This window comes from Tyto alba, unplaced genomic scaffold, assembly GCF_018691265.1.
Source record: "Tyto alba isolate M040663 unplaced genomic scaffold, T.alba_DEE_v4.0 Super-Scaffold_14, whole genome shotgun sequence".
NCBI classification, from domain to species: Eukaryota; Metazoa; Chordata; class Aves; order Strigiformes; family Tytonidae; genus Tyto; species Tyto alba.
The window spans coordinates 4,464,043-4,487,023 of record NW_024881276.1 but is presented as its reverse complement, the minus strand read 5'-3'; the positions used below and the strand labels follow the sequence as shown (position 1 = coordinate 4,487,023).

The window sequence follows — 22,981 nt, the reverse complement described above, 5'->3', positions numbered from 1 at the left end:
ACATTTGGGCACAGGATGGCACAAGTTACCTTGCTGCCCACATCTCAGTCATAACTGGTTCATACCAACAAGTAGTAGGTTCGGAAAAGTCTCTTTGAAAGATGCCAAATACTATGAAAACAAACTAATTTACTATGACAAAAACAAAGAAATGCAGAATCAAGGTATTTCTTGCTTCACAAGTTACATTTTCATCCCACCAAACCACTAGGGTTACTTAGATCTATTTCTTTGATGCTGCTCTTTCTTTAGCTTCAGTTCTTTCCTTCTTTGTGTTAAAATAGTTGTGCTTAGGAAAGTGGTCTTGTAGGTAACGCCTTTCTTTGTAGGTTACAAGATATATCTGTTCACATAGACAAGTTTACACCAGCATATCTGAATATATAGTCATCTGAGAGCATAATTTGCCCAACCGCTTTATTTCACCTTTTTTACTATTGTTCTAACTATTGTGCTAGGTCCCATTCCTCTTGTTCATCTCCTCTGATAAATGTTTGGTTTATTTGGGTTTTATTTCCTCCCTTGTTTCCCACAATTCAGCCATTGGGAAATTTTCAAGTAAACAACTTAAAAGCAGTTTTATTTTATGTTGTGACTTCACACATTTCACAGACTTATAATTCACCCAGATGCTCCATCAGTGCTACTGATGAGAAAGGCACTCAGTCTTGCTGTGAAAACTTTAAATGATTAAGTGAATCCATCATTTCACGTGTATTGGATTGTTGCTTAATTTGCTCCATTGTTAGGAGTGCGTGCCTTATTTCTCATTTGAATGTATTCTATTTCAGTGGTTCTTTACTGACTAGATTTAAACACCTTTTCATATGCAATATGCAGTGTTTTCTTTACTAAAATTATTGTAATCAGACGGACATTTTTCAATTTTCTCAGTCATTTTCCAAGATATCACTTCCATTCTCAAGCCAGTTTAGTATCTGGGATTTTATATCCTCTCAGTTTTTCAACACCTTTAGAAATACGTGGGTACAATAGCTGTTCATATGATTGAACCAGTTTTTCTTGCACAGAAATACTTCAAAGCACCGTAGGACATCCATTTGGAGATAGAGGGTACAGGAAGACACCTGAGCTAGAATTGTCCTGGGCACAGTCACCAGGCCCAGCTGATGTGCAAAGTGCCATGGGATCAGCAGAGTTTCAGGGCTTGGTGACACAGACATTACAGGTGGAATGATCGTGGGCAATAATAAAAGCTGCCTTAACAAAACCATACTGTCTTTCTTTTGGGTAGTCAGCAAATGATGGTATCCTGCTTTCTTGTGCAGCTGCAGCAGAAAGCCAACCCTACTAAATTCGTTTAATTTCCTTTTTCTTTGGGAATTCTAATCTGATATTCATCCATGTTAAGTGATGTAAGGAGCACAGCCGCCTCCTCCAGCCGCCCTGGCCCAGGACCCTCCTGCCCAGCTGCTGGAGCCCACCCCAGTGCCCGGAGACTCGGGGTCTCTGCCCAGGCTGGGGGACACGGCTCCTGCTTTTCCCTTTGCAGGTCCCACCAGCGGTGAAGCTGAGCGTGTGTCCCAGAGACACTGACACACAGACACACGTGCAGAGTGCTGGCACAGCCAGCCACTGTCTCCATAGGTCATGTTGACATGCGCCGTGTAGTCTGAGGAACATGGTATAGGTTCACAAGCAGTTTTGATAGATTCAAACTGGTATTTTTTAGACAAAAACAAAGTGGTGCATCAAAACAGTCTCCGTGACAGTAAGTATAATGATAATTTGTCACTGTTAGGAGTCCTTCAGGCTGTTTTCCAGTTGAAGTGTATGATTAAGTCAGGTATTTCTTTAGAGTAGTCTTATTCACTTACAAAGAATGTATTATCTCCTGTGCATTCTATAAATACCACAGGAACTCATCTGTTTCTTTGTTGTTCTTAACCTCTTACTGTCATCAATTTGTTTGAAAGTCTTTTCTCAGAGTAATTTTTCACCTTCAGGCTATTCCCCCTTTTCCATTTACCATACTGCTGTTATGGCAGTGAGAGTTGCAGTTTCGCACAGCTGGGCTACCAGCTTTTCTCTATGTCAAGAAGACATCCAGATTTATTTTGCAAACTGAAAGATTTAACAGTTAATATTTGCTAACATATTTCAACCTGTGTTTTGAGCTTTTTGTTTGTTTGTTTACCATTACTTATCTTTTTCAGCTTTTTGGAAGCTCATTTAAATCAGTGAAAACTTCCAATTTCAGGAGACTTTACTAGCCTCAGCAGAAGACTGGGTTACTTCCAGGACTCAAACACATGAACTAATTACAGAGTTGACTTTCTGCCATTAGGCAGTTCCTTTATTCCCTATTAACCATTGCTACAATTATGAAAGTATTTATAAACCAATTACTTATGTTCATTGGCTCCACGAAATCTCATAAGCTCTTTTTAAACAATAAGGGTAAGACGAGAATGTTATTTTATCCTCTGTTTATTATGTATTTTCTTTTCTACTTCTTAAAGCAGGCAGAGTTTTAACAAGGCCAGAGATACACTGTTTTGCCTTGAAAACATGGGCTTTTCAAGTTCAAGATTCTGGTTTATACCTCGTTCTTGTGTGTGATTTATGTTACAGGACAATGCAGAGGTCCTCCAACTTCTGTAGAAGCTTACCAAGGAAAGTAACAGCAATGTTAAGGGCAAGCAGTTTTTAAGTGAGGAAACGATTTAAAAAATTGTTTCTTCACATTTAAAAACATTCATATTTTCAGGAAGCCACCATCAAGGTGCTTATTGTGAATCCACAGTGACCAACATCATCACCTTTTAAATGGTGGGTTGGGTTATTTTTCTGGACTGCCTTTTAGCTTAGTAAATATCTGACAGACAATTTAGCCTCCAGGACTGATGAGAATCTTCAGTTTGAAGGTCTGGCTTTATAATAAGGTGATTGGCCTCATTACACTTACTTTTGCCTTTGGGTGATTTACTGATTTGATTTCAGTCAGCTGTCATCTGCCTTGCTGGTTTTGATCTCTTGTTCTTTGCCACCTTCTTCTCATTATGGATGTGTAAGACATAGAAACAGGGTTATGATGAGAGCCCATGAAATTCCAGCACAACCAGTGGTGACGGAAAGGACTCCATTTCTCATCTTCAAGGAGGAAGCATCAGCTATTGAAAATTATTTCCCTGCAAATTTAATTTCATTTCCAGAGCATCTTGCTTCTCTGTTTGAATATCTGAGAAATGAATGATCAATAAGTTAATTGTTTTAAGACAAGATTTCAAAAGTAATACTGACTCTATATTAATGATAATATTATGTCTTCATTCCAAAAGCTAAGGTAGCCCTGAATTTTCTACAACCATTAACCCTTTTTAAGCACTGCACATTTTTTAAAACATTCACATTTTGGAACAGAATTGTACAGACTACACTTAAATAAATATTTATTTTTGCTCGGGCGACCAAAACTTTTTAAAGGATTGCAGGCAAAGACGGGAGCAGACCAGCCTTCCAGAACAGCACATCCTGTGGCAAGGACTTAATGCTCACTTCAGTCATGGGCCCAACAAATTAGTCACATCTGACTGTACTTTATTTGAGCTACTGACTTGTATAAGAACTACAGGAAGGCTTTTTTCTGTTCTCTGTCCAGCATTTCCCAGCATGAAGAGATCATCATAACTTCCAGTCTTCCCACTTGTGCCGGTACTGCTTAGGGCAGGTGCTACAATAACAAATATCACTAATCTCTGTAAAGGATCAAAAGCCAGGGAATCTTACCTGCTGTGCAAATCACAGGTGGCTCTGAAGTTTTAAACTTTTCTCCTCTGTCTTCCAGTCACATGCCAAAAAATGCTACCACAGCTTCTGTAGCCATAGCTGAAAAACCAACACAGATCTGCTAAGAGCAGAGGCTGATTTGTTATTCTAACGATTGTACAATTAATAATTTAAACTCTCTCCTTGAAGAAGACTATGTCAAATGAAATAATAGGTATGTAAACTAGGTTATTCCTTCATTTGATATTATTTTTTTATTTGGAAACCAGTGCAGCCATTCTTCCCTTTTAACCCCTTTCATGTGTCCACAACCTTCTCTTTACCACTGAGAAATTTCTTGAGAGGAGCAGCAGAGGTTAGTGTGGAGACTGTGCAGACAAGGTGAACTGGATGGTGATTAAACTAACATGGCAAATAAGCATGTCTTCAACTACATGCCACATAGGTCAAAATATACAGGAACAATGCAGTTGCTTATAAAAGAACAACGAAGAGAAAAAGCAAAGTATTTAACGTGTCAACTGTAACTTCAGTCTGTCTGCTCGTCTCTCTGTTCCTCCTGCTCCGTTACTTCCTTTCTGAGATCAAATAGATTCTTAGAGCTTTCATTCTTTCTCTTTCTGTGATCTAGTGTTTACCAGATGTTTAGTATCATTAATAAATTTTGTTTAAAGTACCTAATGTCTTAAATAAGTGTCTAAATACAATGGCTGTTGTTACAATATGCAAGCATACCAAGGCAAGTATATTCAGCAGGCTCTGATTTTAAATAGCGCCATGTGGGACATTTCAAATATTGATACAGCTGATAAACATCGTTTTAACCTTACTATTACCTGTGAGTCTTCAATATTCAGAACCGCACTGACTGTTGATGAACGTTTTCAAATACAAAAAAATGTTTATGAATTTTAATGTTTAACACTCAGGGCCACAGCCCGTTCTCTGTCTCTGCATTGCGTGACAGGGTCTTGGTCTGGAATTGGATCTCTATACACAGCAGCAAAGACCCTGCTGACACAGAGCTCCCTTCACAAAGTGCTGTTTCTTGCAGGCTTTTTCTGCGATTGAAAATACAGCTCCTGCAAACACTGATGTTCAGGCTCTGTGCAACTGACCCATTCATTATGTTTGGATGGCTGGGGGGCTGAATTTAAAGCTGCTCTCTTCGGTTATTCCTATATGTTGGGGATTCACATGTCATATACAGTGATTATATCACTCAGCTTGCCAACTAGATTGGCTTGAAGGACTAACAATAAAACAGCCTTTCTGTAAACCCCAAGCTAAAGGTATTAAAGTCACAAAAATGACAAAATAACCTATAAGGACATGACAAGTAACACTGGAGAAAAAAGTCAAATAGTATCTAACGTTAAAAACTACTTTTCCATTCTGGGGGGGGAAAAAAAAAAAAAAAAAAAAAAAAAAAACACAAACAAACAAGTATGTATAATGTAAGCTAACTAAACCTGGTTAAATCAACAAAAATGCATACTAAAATAATAACACAAAATTAATATGTAAAAATAGCAAGTGTTTTTAAAAAGTCATGTTCAATCTATATAAAAGAATTTGAGAAATCAAGAAAAAAAATATTCAGAATCAGGCAATACCGAAGTTGTTTTATTTCACTATATTCCAGTCTTTCTCTGGAGGACAAACTGAAGATGCTGTTAACAAGAAGGGTTTTAAAAACAGGAGTTTAAAAAATCAGAAGTCTTACCCTTCTTCTGATATGACAGGTGGTCAGGGACACAAGATGGAAGAGCCTTTCTAGTGAGATTTCCACAGGTGTGAGTGTCAGGAATGGTGTGATCAGATCCACACTTGAGTAAAAGGGCCAAAATTAAAATTAAATCCCTACTCTCTTCATCGTGTCTTTGCAAAGTGGATCCTTTCCGTCAGCGTTCGTTTGTAACCCAGGAACTTTCTGCTGCTTCCTGAGTTGTTCCATTTCCACGCAGTACTCTCCAAGTCCGTCACAAAAAATCTCTTTCTCTTTAGTATTTCTGAAGCTTTATTTTAATATCTGGTCCTTAATGCATGCAAGCATCCTTCTCTCCTCAGGAGTATCTTTGTCCTAATTTGAGCTGAATGCTCCTTCCTTGCACTATCATTTCTTTGCCTCACTCCATGAGCCTCCCCCAGCTTCAATTATTTCTACCAGTGATTTCTTTGGGCAGAGGTTCTTGAGGAAAATAGTGCAATTTCTACTGCTATATCCAGATAAATATTTAGGTCCCCAATTTTCTCCTTGAGACTCACACACTGCACCCACTGATGGTACTATGAATCTCATTGTATCCATACACTGTATTTATCAAGGTCTCGTTAAAAACTTCTCATTGTTTTCTCCACTTTGCCATGGTATTTCATATTAATATTTATTTTGGCCTCTGAGCAATAATATGGCTACACCAAGAACCTCTATCCTTTTTTATGTCTTCTGAATAAAACCCTTATTCAGTGGATTACAGCATGACACACTTGCACCCTCTTTTTAAACCACGACAAGCACACATAACCAGTAAAAAGAAGGGCCCGCTCCCCCCACGGGCCTGAAAAATTGCCTGGCAAGCCAGACTGTGCAACCCACATGAGTATTAGCACTGGCACGGGAGAGAACACACAGACAGAGGAACTATAATTAACATAATGGAGAATTAGCCAGGCTGCCAGAGTTGGTATACATACACCAATGTGACGATGGACTGATTTCCTTAGATCCCGAGGCGGCTAGGGGCTCACCCTCCACATTAGCCACGACTATCCTGCTTCCATCCATAAGGTGGTTCTCCACACAGCACCATGTAGCCTCCAGCCTCCCTGCCCACGATTTATTATCTTCCAATCAGTTGCCACTAAAGATCTATTGGCCTTGGCTGATACCGGAGCTGCATTTCCAGCTTCGACTTTTTTCTGCCTTATCCCACACTCGGCGGCAGAAGCCAGCAGGACGAATTGCCTTTGACCAGATTTTTAAAGGAGACCGACACCCACTAATTGCTCCGACAGGAATAGTCAAGCCGTGCTTTTGAAAGCCCCTCTTTAGAAGCAAAGAGCAGAAAGCCTGGGGAGAAAAGGAAAGTGAGAGCAAAGCTCCTCCTCCAGGGAGCAAGTATGGAGTAAGTAAATGATCGGGTTTTTTTATGGAATAAATAAATAAGTAAAAAGTCACCTCTGAGTCACCTCCTGGGAGGCATCCAGCCCCTTTCCTGGCGGGTCTGAGGGGGAAGCTGGGCAGGAACAGCAGCTTTTGCCCCACGGAGCAGTGCTGCCCCTGGACCCTGTCCTGCCTCTGCCCTTGTCTGCATCTTCCCCAGCTCGGCTCTGGCTGCGGGGGCAGCCCGGCCCCTGCCTTCCACCAGCTCATCAAGAGCAAAAACATCGTGTGAGCAGGGTCAGAGTGTGTGCACGGGGGGAGGGAGCTACAAGAATTAACAATCTCTGTTTTCCTTCCCTTTGGCAGTTCAAACTAAACTGCAGGTTTTGGAGAGTTAGGTGGCGAATGGCAGGTATTCTGCTTTTATTACTATTACTGCCAGAGTTACTGAAGCTTTACAATGGCATGCAGAAAGCATCCTTTGCCTCCAGGTTGCTTCCATATGATCTTCACTGTTTCTCTAGCATCTGTGCTCCTAGTCGCTGCCTTTCATCTCATTTGTCTGCCCTACTTCTCTCTCCCATTTTCCACCTTTGTGCATTGCTCTTGTCCTGGCCGTAGGGAAAGCTGCGTCTTCCTAGATGAGTAGTTTGAAGCCAGGAGGCACAATTAGATCATTTAGACCAGAGACTGCTAATCATGATGTGAAAGCGCATGAGCTAATTTAAAGTCAAGAGCCAGACCTTTCCCTTCGGCTGTTGCTCTGAAGGCTGGGTGCTGCTGTGCCCCAGCAAGGCTGGAACAGGGCAGCCGTAGTAAATTAAAACACTTGGTTGCTTGCCACAAGAATTTTGATTATAGACAATACACAACACTAAATGATAATACAATGCCATAATCATGGTAACAGAGAACGAGTATTGATATTATCCAGCTCAGTAAGAACTAAATCCCCCCAGGGGAGCCCTGTTGCAGTCAGTACAGAATGGATAAGAAAAAAGCTGAACCCCTGAGATGCTCCTGATATTTGGCTTATACCTTTCTTACGAGGACATCCCTTGCTTTGTGGCTGATGAGCAACACCTGTTTCTGGCTCACCAGCTGCAGGTACTGAGCAAGTGACTGCACCAGCTGGGAGCTTTTTCTTCATTCTTTCGCTGGGTCCTCACTCGCTGCCTCTCTCTCCCTTCCTGTACATCTGGGTGCCTAGAAGCTATGGGAGAGAGGGAGAACAAAGTGAAACAATATGTTGGATGTGTTTCTTCTAGAGCCATAATGTAAGCTGAAATTAGCATTTTTAAATACATTCTACTATACAGTTGAAGGTGATTAACCTGTTGTATAGCGTATTTTTATAGAAGGTGGAAAACAAGTGTTTGTTTTTGGCTAACAGCTAAACAGCAACATACCTCCACATGTTATTTGAAAACATTTATCCTAGTACTTATAGTTCAATTTTTTTATATTTAAGTAAGTGGTAAAGGGTTTGGGGTTTTGTTTTGGTTTTGCTTCAGAATGCAAATAATTTCTTTCAGCATCTGAAGTTAGACAAAGATAACAAAAAGGAAGTATGTTCTTTTGCTGTGTCCTATTATTGACTTTTAGCTTAACTGACAAGAGCTTATTTGAAATTTTTCTTTTGGAGCTATACCTCTCTTAACATTTTTAAGAATAAGAAGTTCCTTTCAACTCTGCTGAATTCCTAGAGCAAGTGGTGGTGTTGCCAGTCTTACCGGGATGAGCATGAAACATCAGATATGCCTGGCTTCAATAAATATTTTGACTATAAGCCAATAGTTTTGAAGTGAAGGTTTGCCTTTTTTCTTCTGTGTAAAACTTCAAGAAGGATAGACTCTAATCTGGCAAAATGTTCAAAAATTGAAATATTTGGAGGATGGAGGGAACTGCCTGGAGCCAAGCTGCAGTGTGGGAAGAAGGGGCTAATTTTCTATGAGTTCCAAGTTTGTAGCTTGCTTTCTGTAAAAGGAAGATGAAAAAAACTGGGGTTTACACAAGGCAGCTGGGTAGAAAAAGCTATATAACATTGATTGGAATTGTTACAAATCCATTTGAGTCAGGTTTATCTAATTCAGCCACTTAATAAACCAAGCACAAGCTTCTGTTGGTAAATCTCTTCAAGTGGTGACTGTTGAGGCAGCTGCAGGCTTTGTGGAATTCCTGGCAGGTTGAGTGAATTATAAGTCAATTAAGCCTTTGTTAGTGGCTGACAAATTTGAAGGAAGAAGGGGGTAAGGCAGTGGTGTGTAGTATCAGCTACAGAAGACAGTAAATTTTGGATAAGGTTTACAGACAATTAAAATTGTTTAACTAAGGGAATACATTCACACAAAGTTGTGCTGGCCAGTTCCTGCTGTTCGTGGCTCTGTAGGATTTGGCCTCATTTTGCAGAAACGTTTAGACTGAATTATTATAGAGTCCTGTGACTTTTCATGTGGAGGTAGGAGGCTGAATAACTGATGCTGTATACTTCCGGTTGTAAAGGAAGTAACAATGTTTTTAATTAATAATGACATTTGAGAACTCATCAGTTGAAATTAAGTAGGAATAGCAATGATAAATTGCAAGTCTGTACTTGCTATCAGCTTGAAAATAATCCGCTCAGTTAGACTTTGGGGAATCCACAGTTGCTTTCAGTGATTCTTTGCTTAGGGACACTTGTTGAGAATAACTCAGTATCACCACTCAGAGTCTCCTTTGTCTATGCAAAGACTAAGCAATCTATAGAATTAGTATTTTAAGATTACTTTGGAATTATATGAACCAGAAGAATTTACGTAGTGGAGAGGTTTATTACTGTGAGAACTAAGAGCAACCTGGAAATGAAAAAGGAATGTTTTGATGAGAAGCAGCCTCTTCAAATTGAGGGCCATTTTCTTCAGGTTATTTGAACTTTTTAGCAGAGAGTCTTAAAATTAACTTTAATTGAGCTCCTTTAGGTAACTTAGGAAAAGATGTCTCATGAAGTGGCTGCTGGGGAAGATACTATGGAGTTTGTATCAGATTGTTACTCTGATCATGTTTACTGTGGACAGTTAAATTTCAGCTGACTTGTGTTTCTTTGCAATACTTTTCTTTCCTCCACTTGCAGTATGCAATCATGATTATATTGCACTCTTCTTGGAAACATGATTGAATAATAAATCACCCTGTTTGCAGAAAATGCATGCTCTATTTGTCTGACTTCATCTTCAAAATACTTGCTGTCTCAGCAAAACTGTTGAGCTTTCTAAGATCTGTGTTTTCTCCCCATTAATTTATGCACTAATTGATCTTTTGCTGTCTTCTTGATTGAGCTCTTGTTCTCTCAGAATAAACCATCTTTTCCCACTCTTAAATTGTTTATATGTGGTTTTCTGCCCCCTTCTAGTTCTTAAACTTCACTTTGAAAACAGTACACTTTTCGTCAGTACACAGTATGACCCCAATAGTACTTGTATCTTTGAAGTATAATGGTCTCACTAGTCCCTCTTTTGTAAGGATATATAAGAAATGATTGAGTTCTTTTTTCCTCCAACATCACACTGGTCAATATGTTCAATTTGCTGCTTACTATAAGCTTAACTTACTTTCAGGATCTCTGCCTACCAGGAGATGACTGTACCTCCACCTTGCACAGCCATTGCTGATATTCTATTCAGGTGAACAGATTTCTGGCTCGTCCCTGCATGTATTTGTTTCTACTTGACAGAATTAAAATTGTCTTGTTTGAACCGACCCACCTTTTTTTCCCAAGTAACCCTGGGCTCAAAAGAATCATTTTTTCTGATGTTTTGTTTGCTTTAAGTCTTTGTTGTTTCCTTCCTTAAGCCCACATAGGAAATTCAACTCCATTAAAAATTATGTCGTCATTGTTCTCTCCTCCCCCCCCCATTTTTTTTTTTAATTTGTCCCTGATTGTGAACCCCACACTGTTCCGAAGTTGTGTTTCCCTTTGCACAAGCCTTTAGAGAAGTAGTCTAAGATTCTAAGCTCTTACACAGATATAAGTTCCCTGTGAAATCTTGTAGGAGCAGCATATTTCTTGACCAGAAGGATGTTATAATCTCATAATGCTGTAATTCTCTGGATGCACTAAGCACAGCAGTATCACCTTAGAAAATAATTCTAAGGCAAGTATAGGCACCAAATTTCATAGTTCAGCAGGTGGTTTGTTTTGTTTTATTTTTCAACATCTGATTACCTGTGCCAATGGTTCCTAACCTGTCCTCAGAAAATTATTGTCAATAAAGCTATGGGAGTTCAACTATGGTGTAAACCCATATTAGATCTTGTAAATAAAAGTTACATAAAAAGTGGCCTGTATTTTCCTAATGTTTTGCACTTATCTGGTTCGTTAAGCAGATGTTGTAAAATCACTTAGTAATACTGGCTGCAAAATGATTTTTAGGACCATCTTAAGTACATACTTATTTAATGTCTTTATGGTTTTAAACAATGAGATCTATCTCCCAAGTGGAAGTCTCTCACTATGCCTTTAACATTACCATTTCCAGAAATAGCTTTCTAGGTAATTCTGAAAAGGTTTATATCTATACATACGTATCTATGTGCATGTTTTATGTACTACTTTCTTTCAACCCTATTGCTTTGAAGATTTATTGGCGTTTATTAGCTAAACATTCTTGCCCTCTTCCTCTATGTATTGCTGAAAGATGATAACTTTGAGCTCTAAGCATGGTTATTTTACAATGAACCATAATGCTACATAACAATTTAGGTTACAGACTTGGAACTATAAGCAGTAGGTTACTGGAGATGGAATTTGTCCTTGATCCTGTCCTAATCCACAAACAGGATTACCACAGGGATCAGCACTTAACACCGTGAGAAAACAGAGTGCTGGGATGGGGCTGCAGACACCAGTAAAAGCAGATTTCATAATTTTCCTTCTTGTTCTTCTTCTTTTCCTTTTTTTTAATGTAACAGAAAGAGGTGGGGAGCACTACTGTTGTCCCCAGCTTGGAAAGAAGAATGCCCAAGTGACTGAAGTGGGCTGTTGGTGGCTGCTTATTTCCAGGGTTCTTTAGAGACCTTTCCCCTGCAGTTCTAACTGAATGTATTAGCACTCTGAAAGGACTCATTATGCCAGTATAATGCCCCATAACTCTTAAGAGGTATAACATTAGTAAATAGAAAATTCTCCTTTCCTCAGAATGAGTAATCCAAGTATAAAAGTGGAAATTGCCCATAGTGCTTCTGAAGCAAGGTTTCACCACAACTCTGTAAGTCACTGTTGTAACTTAGCAGTAGAATGTACAAAGAAACCCAGCTGGAACTTTGCTCTTAGATGATTAAATCCCCATAGCCACTGGTTACTTATTTACAACTGGGAATTCGCAGTCATGTTTACAGAAAGTCCTGTGTGTTGTGTTTGCCTACTAGAGGTGATGGTTACTTGTTCATTCAAAACCATGTTTTTGTGTACAAGATCTTCACAACAAAACTGTTAATCCTGGAGTGATTTGCAGGAGCTTTCTTAGTCTATGCTAGAGAGTTGCTGCTGCTTCTTGTCCTGCAAAATTAGTACTTATTGAAATGATAACTCTGTCCAAGTGAAAAATCAATCCATGATTAGGTTTGAAGACTATTGAACAGTAATACTTGGAGGAACACATAGCTTCAAATGTTCTAGGCATATTTATATAAAAAGTATGGTATATATGTGTGAAAATGTAAGCTCTCTTTTCTGCAGATATTTAATATAGTTGATGCTGGTATGGGATTCGGTTGGTATCTTTAGAATGGTGGTAGAGGAGATGGCTTCAAGCTCAAGTGTTCTTGAGTTGGAGGGGAGAGTTTGTTTAGGTCTTTCCACTTCCCATCTAAATATGATTAAAACTGCTTCATCCACTAGAGACAAGATATTCAGAAAATGCCAGAGTGACTTTGAACTCTGAATTTTCATAGTGTTTATGAAACTTAAAAACACTAAGGTTTCTCTGAGTTTTTTGAAGTTTTTGATACATTTTCAAACCTATGCAACTGATTCAAGATGAAAATTCCTAGGCCAAATTAATAAGATGACAGCTTTCACTTATGGCCTTTCTTCTTGAGCTGTAGAAAGGCTACTGTAGCCTCTCTGACTAGAGTGATTTAGGTTGTAGAGATGGAAGAAATGGAACCAGTAAAACTCTGTCCTCCTTCCCATTGAAAGTGGAGCTGGGAAATGAAGTTTCCCATTATTTTGTGTTTTATGCTTCAGACCTGCTGCCAGAGGGCTCCCGTCACTCTCCAGTCCTTACAAGTCACGTATGTAAAAAGTTATTTTGTTGTGTTTCAGGAGGTACCTCCTAGTGGCACTGACTTCATGTTTATTCTGGAACATGTTTGGTTTGAGTGTAGCTACGGACTCTAAACCAAATATACTTCTGTTTCTGGCTGATGACCTCGGCATCGGAGATATAGGTTGTTATGGGAACAATACCATAAGGTAAAAGATCTCTCAGTACAATATATTTAACACTATAGAACACCTATCCTGGGTAATTAAGCCTCACTGTAAAATAAGAAATACTCTTAATCCAAAATTCTAGTAATTGTGTATTTAAGTACTTGTATATATGCACATAGGATTGGAGCCTAAGTAAACAGTGTGCAGTGAAAGGAGGGGTGGGGGGGAAATTATGAGTTTTCATTTTTGTTTTGAAGTTCTTTCTGGGAATTCCTCCTGCCCCCTTCTCCATATGCGAACTCCCCAGCCACTTGTTTTAGTATTACAGTTACTGTTTTCTCTCCTTCTCATGCATGAGTTTCTTTGTTTCTTTTCATGCATAGTGGAGCCTTAATTTATCCACCCAGTGGTTTTCCAGAATTGCTCATCCACTTGCTTGTCATTTCCTCCAAAACACTCAAATCCAGACTCATGTGGACTGACCCACATAATTTATTATGTGATTATGTGCCTTCAAAACTAGTGATTACATTTCTTCAAAACTAAAAAAGCAAAGCAGAACTGAATGGGCATTGGGAGCACATCTTAGAAGCCTCAAATCGTGTCCTCCAAGTGGAGCACAGACATTTTGTTGGCATGCTTTGGGTTCATCTCCCTCACATGATGTTGGTGGGGTTGTACAGAGAAATGGAAATGTGCTTGTGGAATTCCATTGTCCTCATCTGCTGGTGATGAAGACGGGAGAGGCCTCTTTCACTCTTTGTGGTGTTGTAGTCCATTATTCTGGGAGAGCTAGACTCCCATACAAATGTAACTATATAAAGATATAATTATGTTATGAAATAAATAGGATGTGTTAAAAACATGGAACAGAAAGTCTTGGATCCAAGAGCTTCAGACACCCTGTGAGAATCTATGGTTCAATGAACTTTGAAATTCGGGGTCTAAATGTGATGGTAAAAGTGATCTGCTGGAAGAATTGGAATAGAAAAATATCAGCCTTTCTTAGATAGTTCTTTCCATTTCAGTTTTATTTTCAACTGAACAGTACCAACAATGCCTGGGTTTCTTTTCAGCGTTTCCAAGTACACTCTGTGGCTGTGACCTGAGAATGGATTCTCCAATGGCTACAACCCACTTCACCCACTGTGTCAAACTTGTTATTATATCAGTCCTGGAGTATGTCAAGAAGAGTTCGTTTGGTTTTTTTTTTTTTTTTTTTTAGGAACTGTTCAAAAGCTCTAGTTTTTCTTGGCAATTTATTAAAATAAATTTCATATTACCTTGTTCCTCTTAAACTTGGAAATGTTTTTTAGGACTCCGAACATTGACCGCCTGGCAAGAGAAGGAGTGAGACTTACTCAGCACATTGCTGCAGCTCCACTTTGCACTCCGAGCAGAGCAGCTTTCCTCACTGGCAGATATCCCATTAGATCAGGTTGGATCCATTTTAAATTACAAATTTCTATGCATGGTGCTGAGGTACTACAATAGATGATAAATATTGGAACGAGAAAATGCAGCTATTTCCTTAACCTGAGATAGAAAACACACTGCTAGAGGCTCAAAGCTTTTATAAGTAAATTCTGAAGTGAACCCCTGACTCTCCAGCTGACACAGCTTTAGCCAGGCTTTAAAGGATGTGGGAGATCTATATGATGAAAATAAGTAAGTATAGAGAAATGCCAACAGTAGTATCTGTCACTTCCTTAGAGCAATGCAGCCTGAGGCAAACTGATGGAATTCCTCATGATGATGATGGTTAGAAGTTAAGGGTTCAAACGGGGCTCCCGAGAGAAACAGGCAAGTTCATTGCCAACATAGTGGAGAAAGTCACAAAACTCTGGTGAAAATGGAGTATTGGATCCATTCCCTGACTACTTAGGGCACTTCTTGGAGGACACTTGATCGATACTCATCTCTCAGCAGGAATTATCTGGGAAAATGAAATGACTACTTTGAGAGCTAAGTGCAAAATTGGTGTGTATGTTGGGTGAACCGTATCCCATGATACAACATCTCACTCACATAGGGAAATGCAGCTGTCACCTCTCATTTTAGATGAAAAGCAGAGAGACTAAATGATCACAGTTGCTCAGAACGGCGGAAAATAAAACCTACTATATACTTTCGCCACTATTTTATTATCAGTTTGATGGTAAAACGGGTGTCCAGCAGTATTTGTTTTGAAATATAAATCTTGACTAACTGAAGTACTTAAGTAGTCACATCACTGCCCACCAGCTGTGCTTGGCTTTACACCCTGTAAGGAACTCTGGCTTCAGGCTGAGCTCCTGATGCTGAGGCTGGCAGGAGCAGACATCCCGCCGGAATGACCGGAGCTGTTTCTGCCAGGGATGGCGTCCAGCAACCGATACCGGGCGCTGCAGTGGAACGCCGGGTCAGGAGGGCTCCCTGCTAATGAAACGACATTTGCCAGGCTGCTGCAGCAACAAGGCTACACCACTGCACTGATAGGTAAGGGGAAATGTTTTAACGTGACCTTGAAGAGTTGAACTAGTTGTATGAAGAGAAGTTAGGGATTGCGTTTGCCTAAAATGGTCCATTAGTCGTACACATGAACCCCCTCCAAAAGACCGAAGGCAGGGCAGGGGGAAACCTTCATATTTGCAAGATGACTGAAAATACTGCAACCTAAAGAGTTTTACGACAATGGTAATGCCTGTACAGGGCATTTGAAAGAGGAAGAATTAAAAACTGTCTCATTACAATGGGTGAGCATTTATTTTACTTGGCCTAAGGTTTTTCAAAGCTTGGTCCACTGTGAGAATTTTATTGATGTAAAGATTGTTCCAAACAAAACAATGTCTTTAAGTATTTCATCTACCTTTTGGAGGCAAGGGGCAGAGAAACAGAAGAGGATAAGGAAAGAAAGGAACAAATTTTGTACCTGCAGAGGAGAAGATGAAGCACACGTCTTGCAGATGAGGTTCAGGTCACAGAGGCATGATATGGTGGCTATTTCCTCACATAAACCCAAAATGCGAAGGTATCAGGGAAACTGAGGCTGCCCCAGAGCACCCTCCTGTCTGTGGCTTTGAGCAGACTTGAACAGTTTCAAGGTTCATCATTCTTTTGGCAAATATCTCAGAAATGAACTGGCAAAGTCTCTCTTTTCCCTTCCATTTGCTATTATTGCACTGTTGCAATGGGTCCCCTTGCATAAATGGGTAGGTGGGGTAAGCACTGTGTCCCCTCAAGCCAGGGGGCTTGGGGCAACCTGTGCTAAAGGCATTGTCATCTTCAAGTGCTGGAAATAGATGTGGCTGCATTAAATCATGAGCTGATCAAGTGTAGTCTTCCTGGCTGAGTCCGTAATTTCTTGGCAATCACATAACCCAGCAAACCTCAGGGTCTTTTGATCCAGCACATTTTCTAAGCAGACAACAGCATCTGTCTACTTGCTATGTTTTGGGCAGGGACAGAGTGTGAGGTTCATCTTCCAGAGTCTGGTGATCAAGATACCTGTTAACATGGGCCAAAAGTTCACTGGATCTTCCAGTAAATTTGTGATGTTGTGATAAAATGAAGTTGCAAGTAAACAATTGAAAGTTAGAAAGAGAATGTATTAAAGCAGCCAGTGAGAGTATCTTAATTCCCTGATCTTCACTGAAAGGTAATGAAATCCCACCCTTATGTGACCAGCAGCTGAGCATTTTGAAAATTTCTCTGCTTATCCCATGATTGTTCAGGTTTTGCCCGTTATGGTGTGACATTCACCTGATAATTCACTGGTGTCATTTAGCTGTGACATTCACTGGTGTAACCCAGCACCCTTGAGCACAAGGAGAATGCGTCAACACTCTGTTGAAAAATGGAGTGACTCACCTGATTCCCAAATGGATGCTCATGATGCTACCTTGGGCTCCTTTTGAGTTGTCCACCTTAATGTTCTAATTTCTTTTATGCTTTAAAACTTTCAGGGAAGTGGCATCAAGGTGTAAACTGTGAGTCCTTCAACGATCACTGTCACCATCCTCTCAATCATGGGTTTGACTATTTTTATGGCATGCCTTTCACACTGCTAAACAACTGTCAAGAAAACAAGCCTCCAGAGCTGGATGTAGCCCTTCAAGCTAAGCTTTGGCTTTACAGTCAGATAATTATCCTTGCTGTGCTCACTCTCACTGCTGGAAAACTGATTGGTTTGATTTCCATCGACTGGAAGAGAATTGCCTGTTTCACTTTGGTGGGCGGCCTTTTCTTCATTTCTTGGTACTCCAGTTATGGCTTTGTGCAGTATTGGAACTGTGTCCTGATGAGGAACCACGATGTCACTGAGCAGCCGATGAGGTTAGAGAGAACTGCTGCTCTCATGCTGAAGGAGGCAGTATCATTTATCAAAAGGTAAATGATTGTCTCCAGTTTTCTTTAAAGGATCCGGGATGTTCTGGGCACTTGGAATAGGGTATTTTTCTCCAGTAACTATAGCTGTATCACGAGAACTGCTTTGCAACTCATATCCAAGTTCTCTATTGAGAAACCCAATGCACTTTAATTGCAGTTGCCTGACTTTGGAAGCTACAGTAAATGAGATGGATTCTAACCAAATGATACATGACCATCTCACTATGAGCTGCAATCTGTAATGATTATATTTGCTCCAAGACTAACCAGTTAATTTTTATACTTCACTCTACAAGCCTCGTCTGTGTTTTTGTTTGGTTTTTTTTTTTTCATAAACCCTAAAAACCACCCAGGTAAAATGTGTGTGATGCATAAAATTATTTGTGCAATTATATGTGGAACTCTCAAAACAGTTTAAATCTATTTTTATGGGTTGAGAAGGAAGCCAAGTGAGATCATTCATTTTCTAGATTCAAGTTCTGTCTGCACAGCCTTCTATAATATTTCTGTGCGTCAGGTGTCTTTTTGTAAAACAGGAAAAATAACTTTTCTTTTTTTAAATTTTGTGAAAACAAATATACTGAAAATTGTAAAAAGCTGTCAGCTGTGATCAGTGGGGAAGCACTAGATGTGGGTACAGTCTAGAGCCAATGTGTGTGTCTGTGCATGGATGAATAGGAAAACTTTCAAATATTCCAAACATACAACAAAAATTATTTTTATTTTTGGTTTGTTTTTAAGAAACAGGCATGGACCATTCCTCCTCTTTGTTTCCTTTTTACATGTTCACACCCCACTCTTTACCACATCAAAATTTCTTGGGAAGAGCCGTCATGGTTTATATGGAGACAATGTAGAAGAAATGGACTGGATGGTGGGTAAGGATTCTTCATGAAAGATTTGTTTCAGACACACACACCTGTGTATTTTGGAGCAGGAAAACTAATAAAGCCAAAATACCTACAGAAATCTAACCTATTAAAAACTTCTTTTATAAATTATTAGTATTATAAATGTGGCTTGATCTTTCTAAATGGTTAATAGGAACCTTGCTGTCTCTATTCTTAATTTTAAGGCAAAATTCTGGATGCTCTTGACAAAGAAGGTTTGAAAAATCATACATTCACATACTTTGCCTCTGATCATGGAGGACACTTGGAGGCTCGTGACGGATCTGCCCAGCTAGGTGGCTGGAATGGTATTTATAAAGGTAGGAAAACCACTATGACTTTCCATGAAGGTTAGAATCAGAAACAGTGAGTTTGCCTGGCTGAAGCTATCAAGGCTGGAATAAGTTGCATTTTTAGCTTGAAATATAGGTGACACACAGAGGTGTTTTAATCTTAGTGTCACCTTTTCTTTCAGTAAACTGCAAGCATTATTACACATCCTTGACAAAGGTATTGTTTAGCTTGATACCTGTAAATTATTTGGTGTTTTCAAGTGAACGGCACTGGAAAAAATGTGATAGTTCCCTATATTGAATATTCTCTCTCTCTTTCTCTCTGGCTTTTTTCCCCCTCTCTCCACAATAAGACTGCTTCCTGATTTGCTTGTATCTTTCTCTTGTTATGTTCCAGAAATCATTGCTGCCCAGCTAATCAATACAGAATAGAGCAAGGGAATGTTGTGTCATGACTTGCAGCAACAATTTATCCCCAGTGTGTTTTTATCTTCCACTCAAAATTTGTGATTGGCATAAAATCCAAATGGCCTTCGTGGTCTAAGAGGATCTCACTCTTTACCTCCTGCTTGTCCTTTTCTGCTGTGAATCATTATTCAACCTGCTGAGCAGCACAGTGGCTTTTTTCATTCCAGAAGAATATGAATTCATTGCGTTTTCTCTCACACAGCCCTGTGTCATCAGATCACCTCATCCTGTGACATGTCATCGACGTGTGACCATATGTGTTTGGGGAGGCGTCAGGGCTTAGGATCTGTTATCACCAATGAACCAGCCACCTCTTGCGCAAATTTTGATGTTTTTATTTTCCTCAAACAGGTTTCTTCCAATTCCAACTCTTCTTGAGTTGTTCCACAAGGCACAACAGATGTCAAAGGCATGGAATTTTGGCTCCCGTGGGGTAGATGCTCTGCTGCTGAGCAACGGAGGTTGATGGCCTGTATGAACAAGGAGGACTTTCAGTTAGTCTCTTCATCCTCCTTTTCACTCCTTGCTTTTGCTTGAGAAAGTGTTTTTCTTTATGAATGATAACACTGATTCATAAGCCTGATGGGATCTAACAAAGACAATTGATTTTTTCATATTATATATATGAATTAAACCAGGTGTCTGCTTTGGGAGCTAGATAAATATTGTCTTCATACCTCTAGCAACAGCATGCTTTATTAGGTTTGTCTCTGTTAGTAGTAAGCTGAGAAAAGGTGTTTTCCTGCCATTTGAAGTAAAGCATATATTATATCATAGATTAATGTTTTTTGCTTCCAAGTTAGGAGGTGTTGCATTAAGTATTGAGAGAGTCAGATCCAAATCTTGATTTCCAAAAAGGAAGAGCGGCATAAGGCATAGAGAAATACAAGTGTTAAGGACACATATTTTGAAGGGAATCCATGGTTAGAAAGAGAAGGTTGTTATGTTTGGTTATGTTTTGGTTTTTCAGCAGTTTATTAAAATAGGATACTAATTATTAAGGCTTGTGTAGGTTTAAAACGAACATCAGGTATTTCTTCAGTCTTGTGAGTTCTTCCAATTTCCAGTTCCTCCTCTTTTCTGTTGCTGGGAAGCTCTTCAATAACACAGGTGAATGCAGGCGACCTGTGAAATGGAAGATAACAAAGTGGAAGTTGTTTTATTATTGCTGAACATCAGCTTTTCAAAGGTAGATTTACTATTCCTGCCCTTACCTGAGGTCAAAGTTTGCCTTCCCTCATTTTCCTAGGTTTGGATGTGTTACGAGTCACATTTTGAGACCTGAAGTGTATGAAGTCCAATGCAAATGAAGCCTTGAATCTGTTGGATAAGCAGTGTGTTACCACATCTTTTTCTATACATTCGAATGCAGCGAGCCAGTGAAGAGGTTTGTGTTTGCCTCTGAACTGCCACATGTTCATTCATTTCACTGCAGGTGGCAAAGGCATGGGAGGCTGGGAAGGAGGGATCCGCGTGCCAGGAGTATTTAGGTGGCCAGGAGCATTGCCTGCAGGCATGGTTATCGATGAACCTACAAGTCTTATGGATATTTATCCCACAGTTGTTCATTTGGCTGGAGGAATATTGCCACAGGACAGGTATGGAGGTGTTTTCAACGAGAGAGACTGATAGGAGAGCTAATTTCTAAAAAATGACTGTGCTTCTTACCCTTGGAGATCCCACAAATATTCCTTAGCCTGAATCCTAGTCTGAGATTTTAAACCAGTGAACAAACTCTCCCACATATGCCCACAGGTGTGCATGTCTCCAGAGCAGTCATTCCTGCCAAAAAACAGGTGCTAATTTCAAACCCAGATTCAGCCTCATTCAGGAAAGAATTGGTGGCTGAGGTTGTTTTGGTACTGACTTGATTTATGGACACTTAGAAATACCTCCTAAAGTCATTAAACCCATCCTTGCCCAACAGATTTCTCTAAGCTCTTTTGAAAGTTGGTAAACAATTATGATGTTGGGATTGATTTCCTGAATAAATTATTTTTCCCACTAGACAAAGTTCTAAATATTGTTTACATATTGCTAAATGGAATGAGTTGACCGAGCCATTAAAAAAAAAAAAAAAACAAAAAAACCCAAACAAACAAACATAAAAATCTAGGGATTTAAATATAGGCTTGGCAGTCTTCTGGCTGCTCTAAATCTATGACCAAATTATTCTGTATGCTGTCTCAAGCACTGGCGCAGCCAATGTGAAGGCTGTGATAAGTATGCAGTTCACTGTCAGGTTTCTCCCCGCCTGAATATGCTTTTTCCTATTATATTAGGGTTATTGATGGACGAAGCTTGGTGCCTTTACTGCAAGGAAGAGCTCAAAAGTCAGAGCACGAGTTCCTGTTTCACTACTGTGGGTCCTACTTGCATGCAGTGCGGTGGCACCAAAAGGACAGTATGTAAAAATGTTTGTTCTGTGATAACTGCAAAACATGAGTTTACTCCTCTTGATAGCCATTTTGCTAATTGACAAATTTATTTCATGATGGGTGTTTATCAGTACTGATCTCTGAGATTCTTGAAATTGTTGTGCATGACATGTCCAGCTAGCCAGTCACTGCTGTGTCTTACATCAAAGAAATATTTGTAAGTAACAAGCCTACAGGAGGTGGGGTTGGAATACAGGCTACTACCACCCTGGAAATTTAATGTGGTTTTCTTCATACTTCTAGTGTTTTCCATCTTCAAAGTCAGTACTCCACACAAAGAATCTGATTTGTGGTGATGGGGTGCCAGCATGTATGAGAAGAGATCTCCTTATTAAATAGCTACAGTTCTATTATTTGAAGGCACTTTCCATTTTCCTCTATTGTCTTGCAGTGGTGCCATAAGATTTCTTTCCTACCAGGTGGGACCATTTGGAAAGCTCATTATGTGACCCCTGTCTTTCATCCACCTGGGGCTGGGGCTTGTTATGGAAAAGGAATTTGCCCGTGTTTTGGGGAAGGTGTGACCCATCATGACCCTCCGTTGCTGTTCGATCTCTCGCGAGACCCTTCTGAAGCCAAACCTCTGTCGGCTGACACTGAGCCCCTCTTTGACTCTGTGATAAGGAAGATTGGAAGAGCCGTAGAAGAGCATCGCAGGACACTGACTCCAGTCCCAGAGCAGCTCTCCGTGTACAACGTGGTGTGGAAGCCGTGGCTGCAGCCCTGCTGTGGGACGTTCCCCTTCTGTTGGTGTGATAAGGAAGGGGACAGCACACAAAGTTTGTGAGATGGATGTTTACCGACATGTCCTGTGGCACCAAGTCCTCTGCTGAAAAAGCTTTCTGAAAATGATTCGGTGTCCTTTCTCTCTCTGGGAAGCAAATCGGATGAAAATAAAGAAAAGGAATGTTAATCAGACATTTTTCTCCTTCATTCTTCACCACTAGCCAAAGGTCTAAGGAAATCCTCTCTGGTGTGGTAAAGGGCTTGAATGGAGTCTGCTTTTGCAGATTCACCTGCAGGAGAGGGCTGTAGAGGTATATGCCTAAACTCTGCCTAATTTAATCCTGCTCAAAGACGACAGTTGGAGAACTCTGCAGAGAACCCAGTGTATGGTGCTGAGCAGGCAGCAGTAGTTCGCAGTTGTGGGACTATAGCCCACAAATCATGGTCATAGTCTATCCAAACGTAGTAGTTTGTGTCATTATTGCTTCCTGTACTTCTCTGTTATCTCTGCAGTAATATTGTTGAGATGT

The 22,981-nt window shown here is 39.9% G+C and overlaps 1 protein-coding gene and 1 long non-coding RNA gene across 2 annotated transcripts; one reads left to right on the top strand and one right to left on the bottom strand.

Annotated features, from left to right (window-relative positions):
- Positions 1-2,493: 2,493 nt before the first annotated feature.
- On the bottom strand, positions 2,494-7,057 carry LOC116963448. The gene is made up of 3 exons (XR_004408175.2): positions 6,932-7,057; positions 3,751-3,849; positions 2,494-3,202 (listed from the first exon to the last, which is right to left on the bottom strand). It is a non-coding gene; the product is annotated as an uncharacterized LOC116963448 (long non-coding RNA).
- On the top strand, positions 6,797-22,591 carry LOC104361299 (arylsulfatase D). The gene is made up of 10 exons (XM_033000186.2): positions 6,797-6,878; positions 13,158-13,307; positions 14,585-14,706; positions 15,624-15,746; positions 17,213-17,636; positions 18,378-18,514; positions 18,712-18,846; positions 20,723-20,885; positions 21,570-21,691; positions 22,145-22,591. The coding sequence occupies exons 1-10, from the start codon at positions 6,874-6,876 to the stop codon at positions 22,510-22,512; spliced, it is 1,749 nt and encodes a 582-aa protein (XP_032856077.2). The 5' UTR covers positions 6,797-6,873; the 3' UTR covers positions 22,513-22,591.
- Positions 22,592-22,981: the final 390 nt, after the last annotated feature.

Bases quoted from the DNA above. Each gene is read 5' to 3' on its own strand.
- LOC104361299 (XM_033000186.2), top strand. The intron at 17,637-18,377 runs GTAAATGATTGT...TTTGTTTTTAAG, and splicing joins GCAGTATCATTTATCAAAAG to AAACAGGCATGGACCATTCC. The intron at 18,847-20,722 runs GTAGGAAAACCA...ATTTCACTGCAG, and splicing joins CTGGAATGGTATTTATAAAG to GTGGCAAAGGCATGGGAGGC.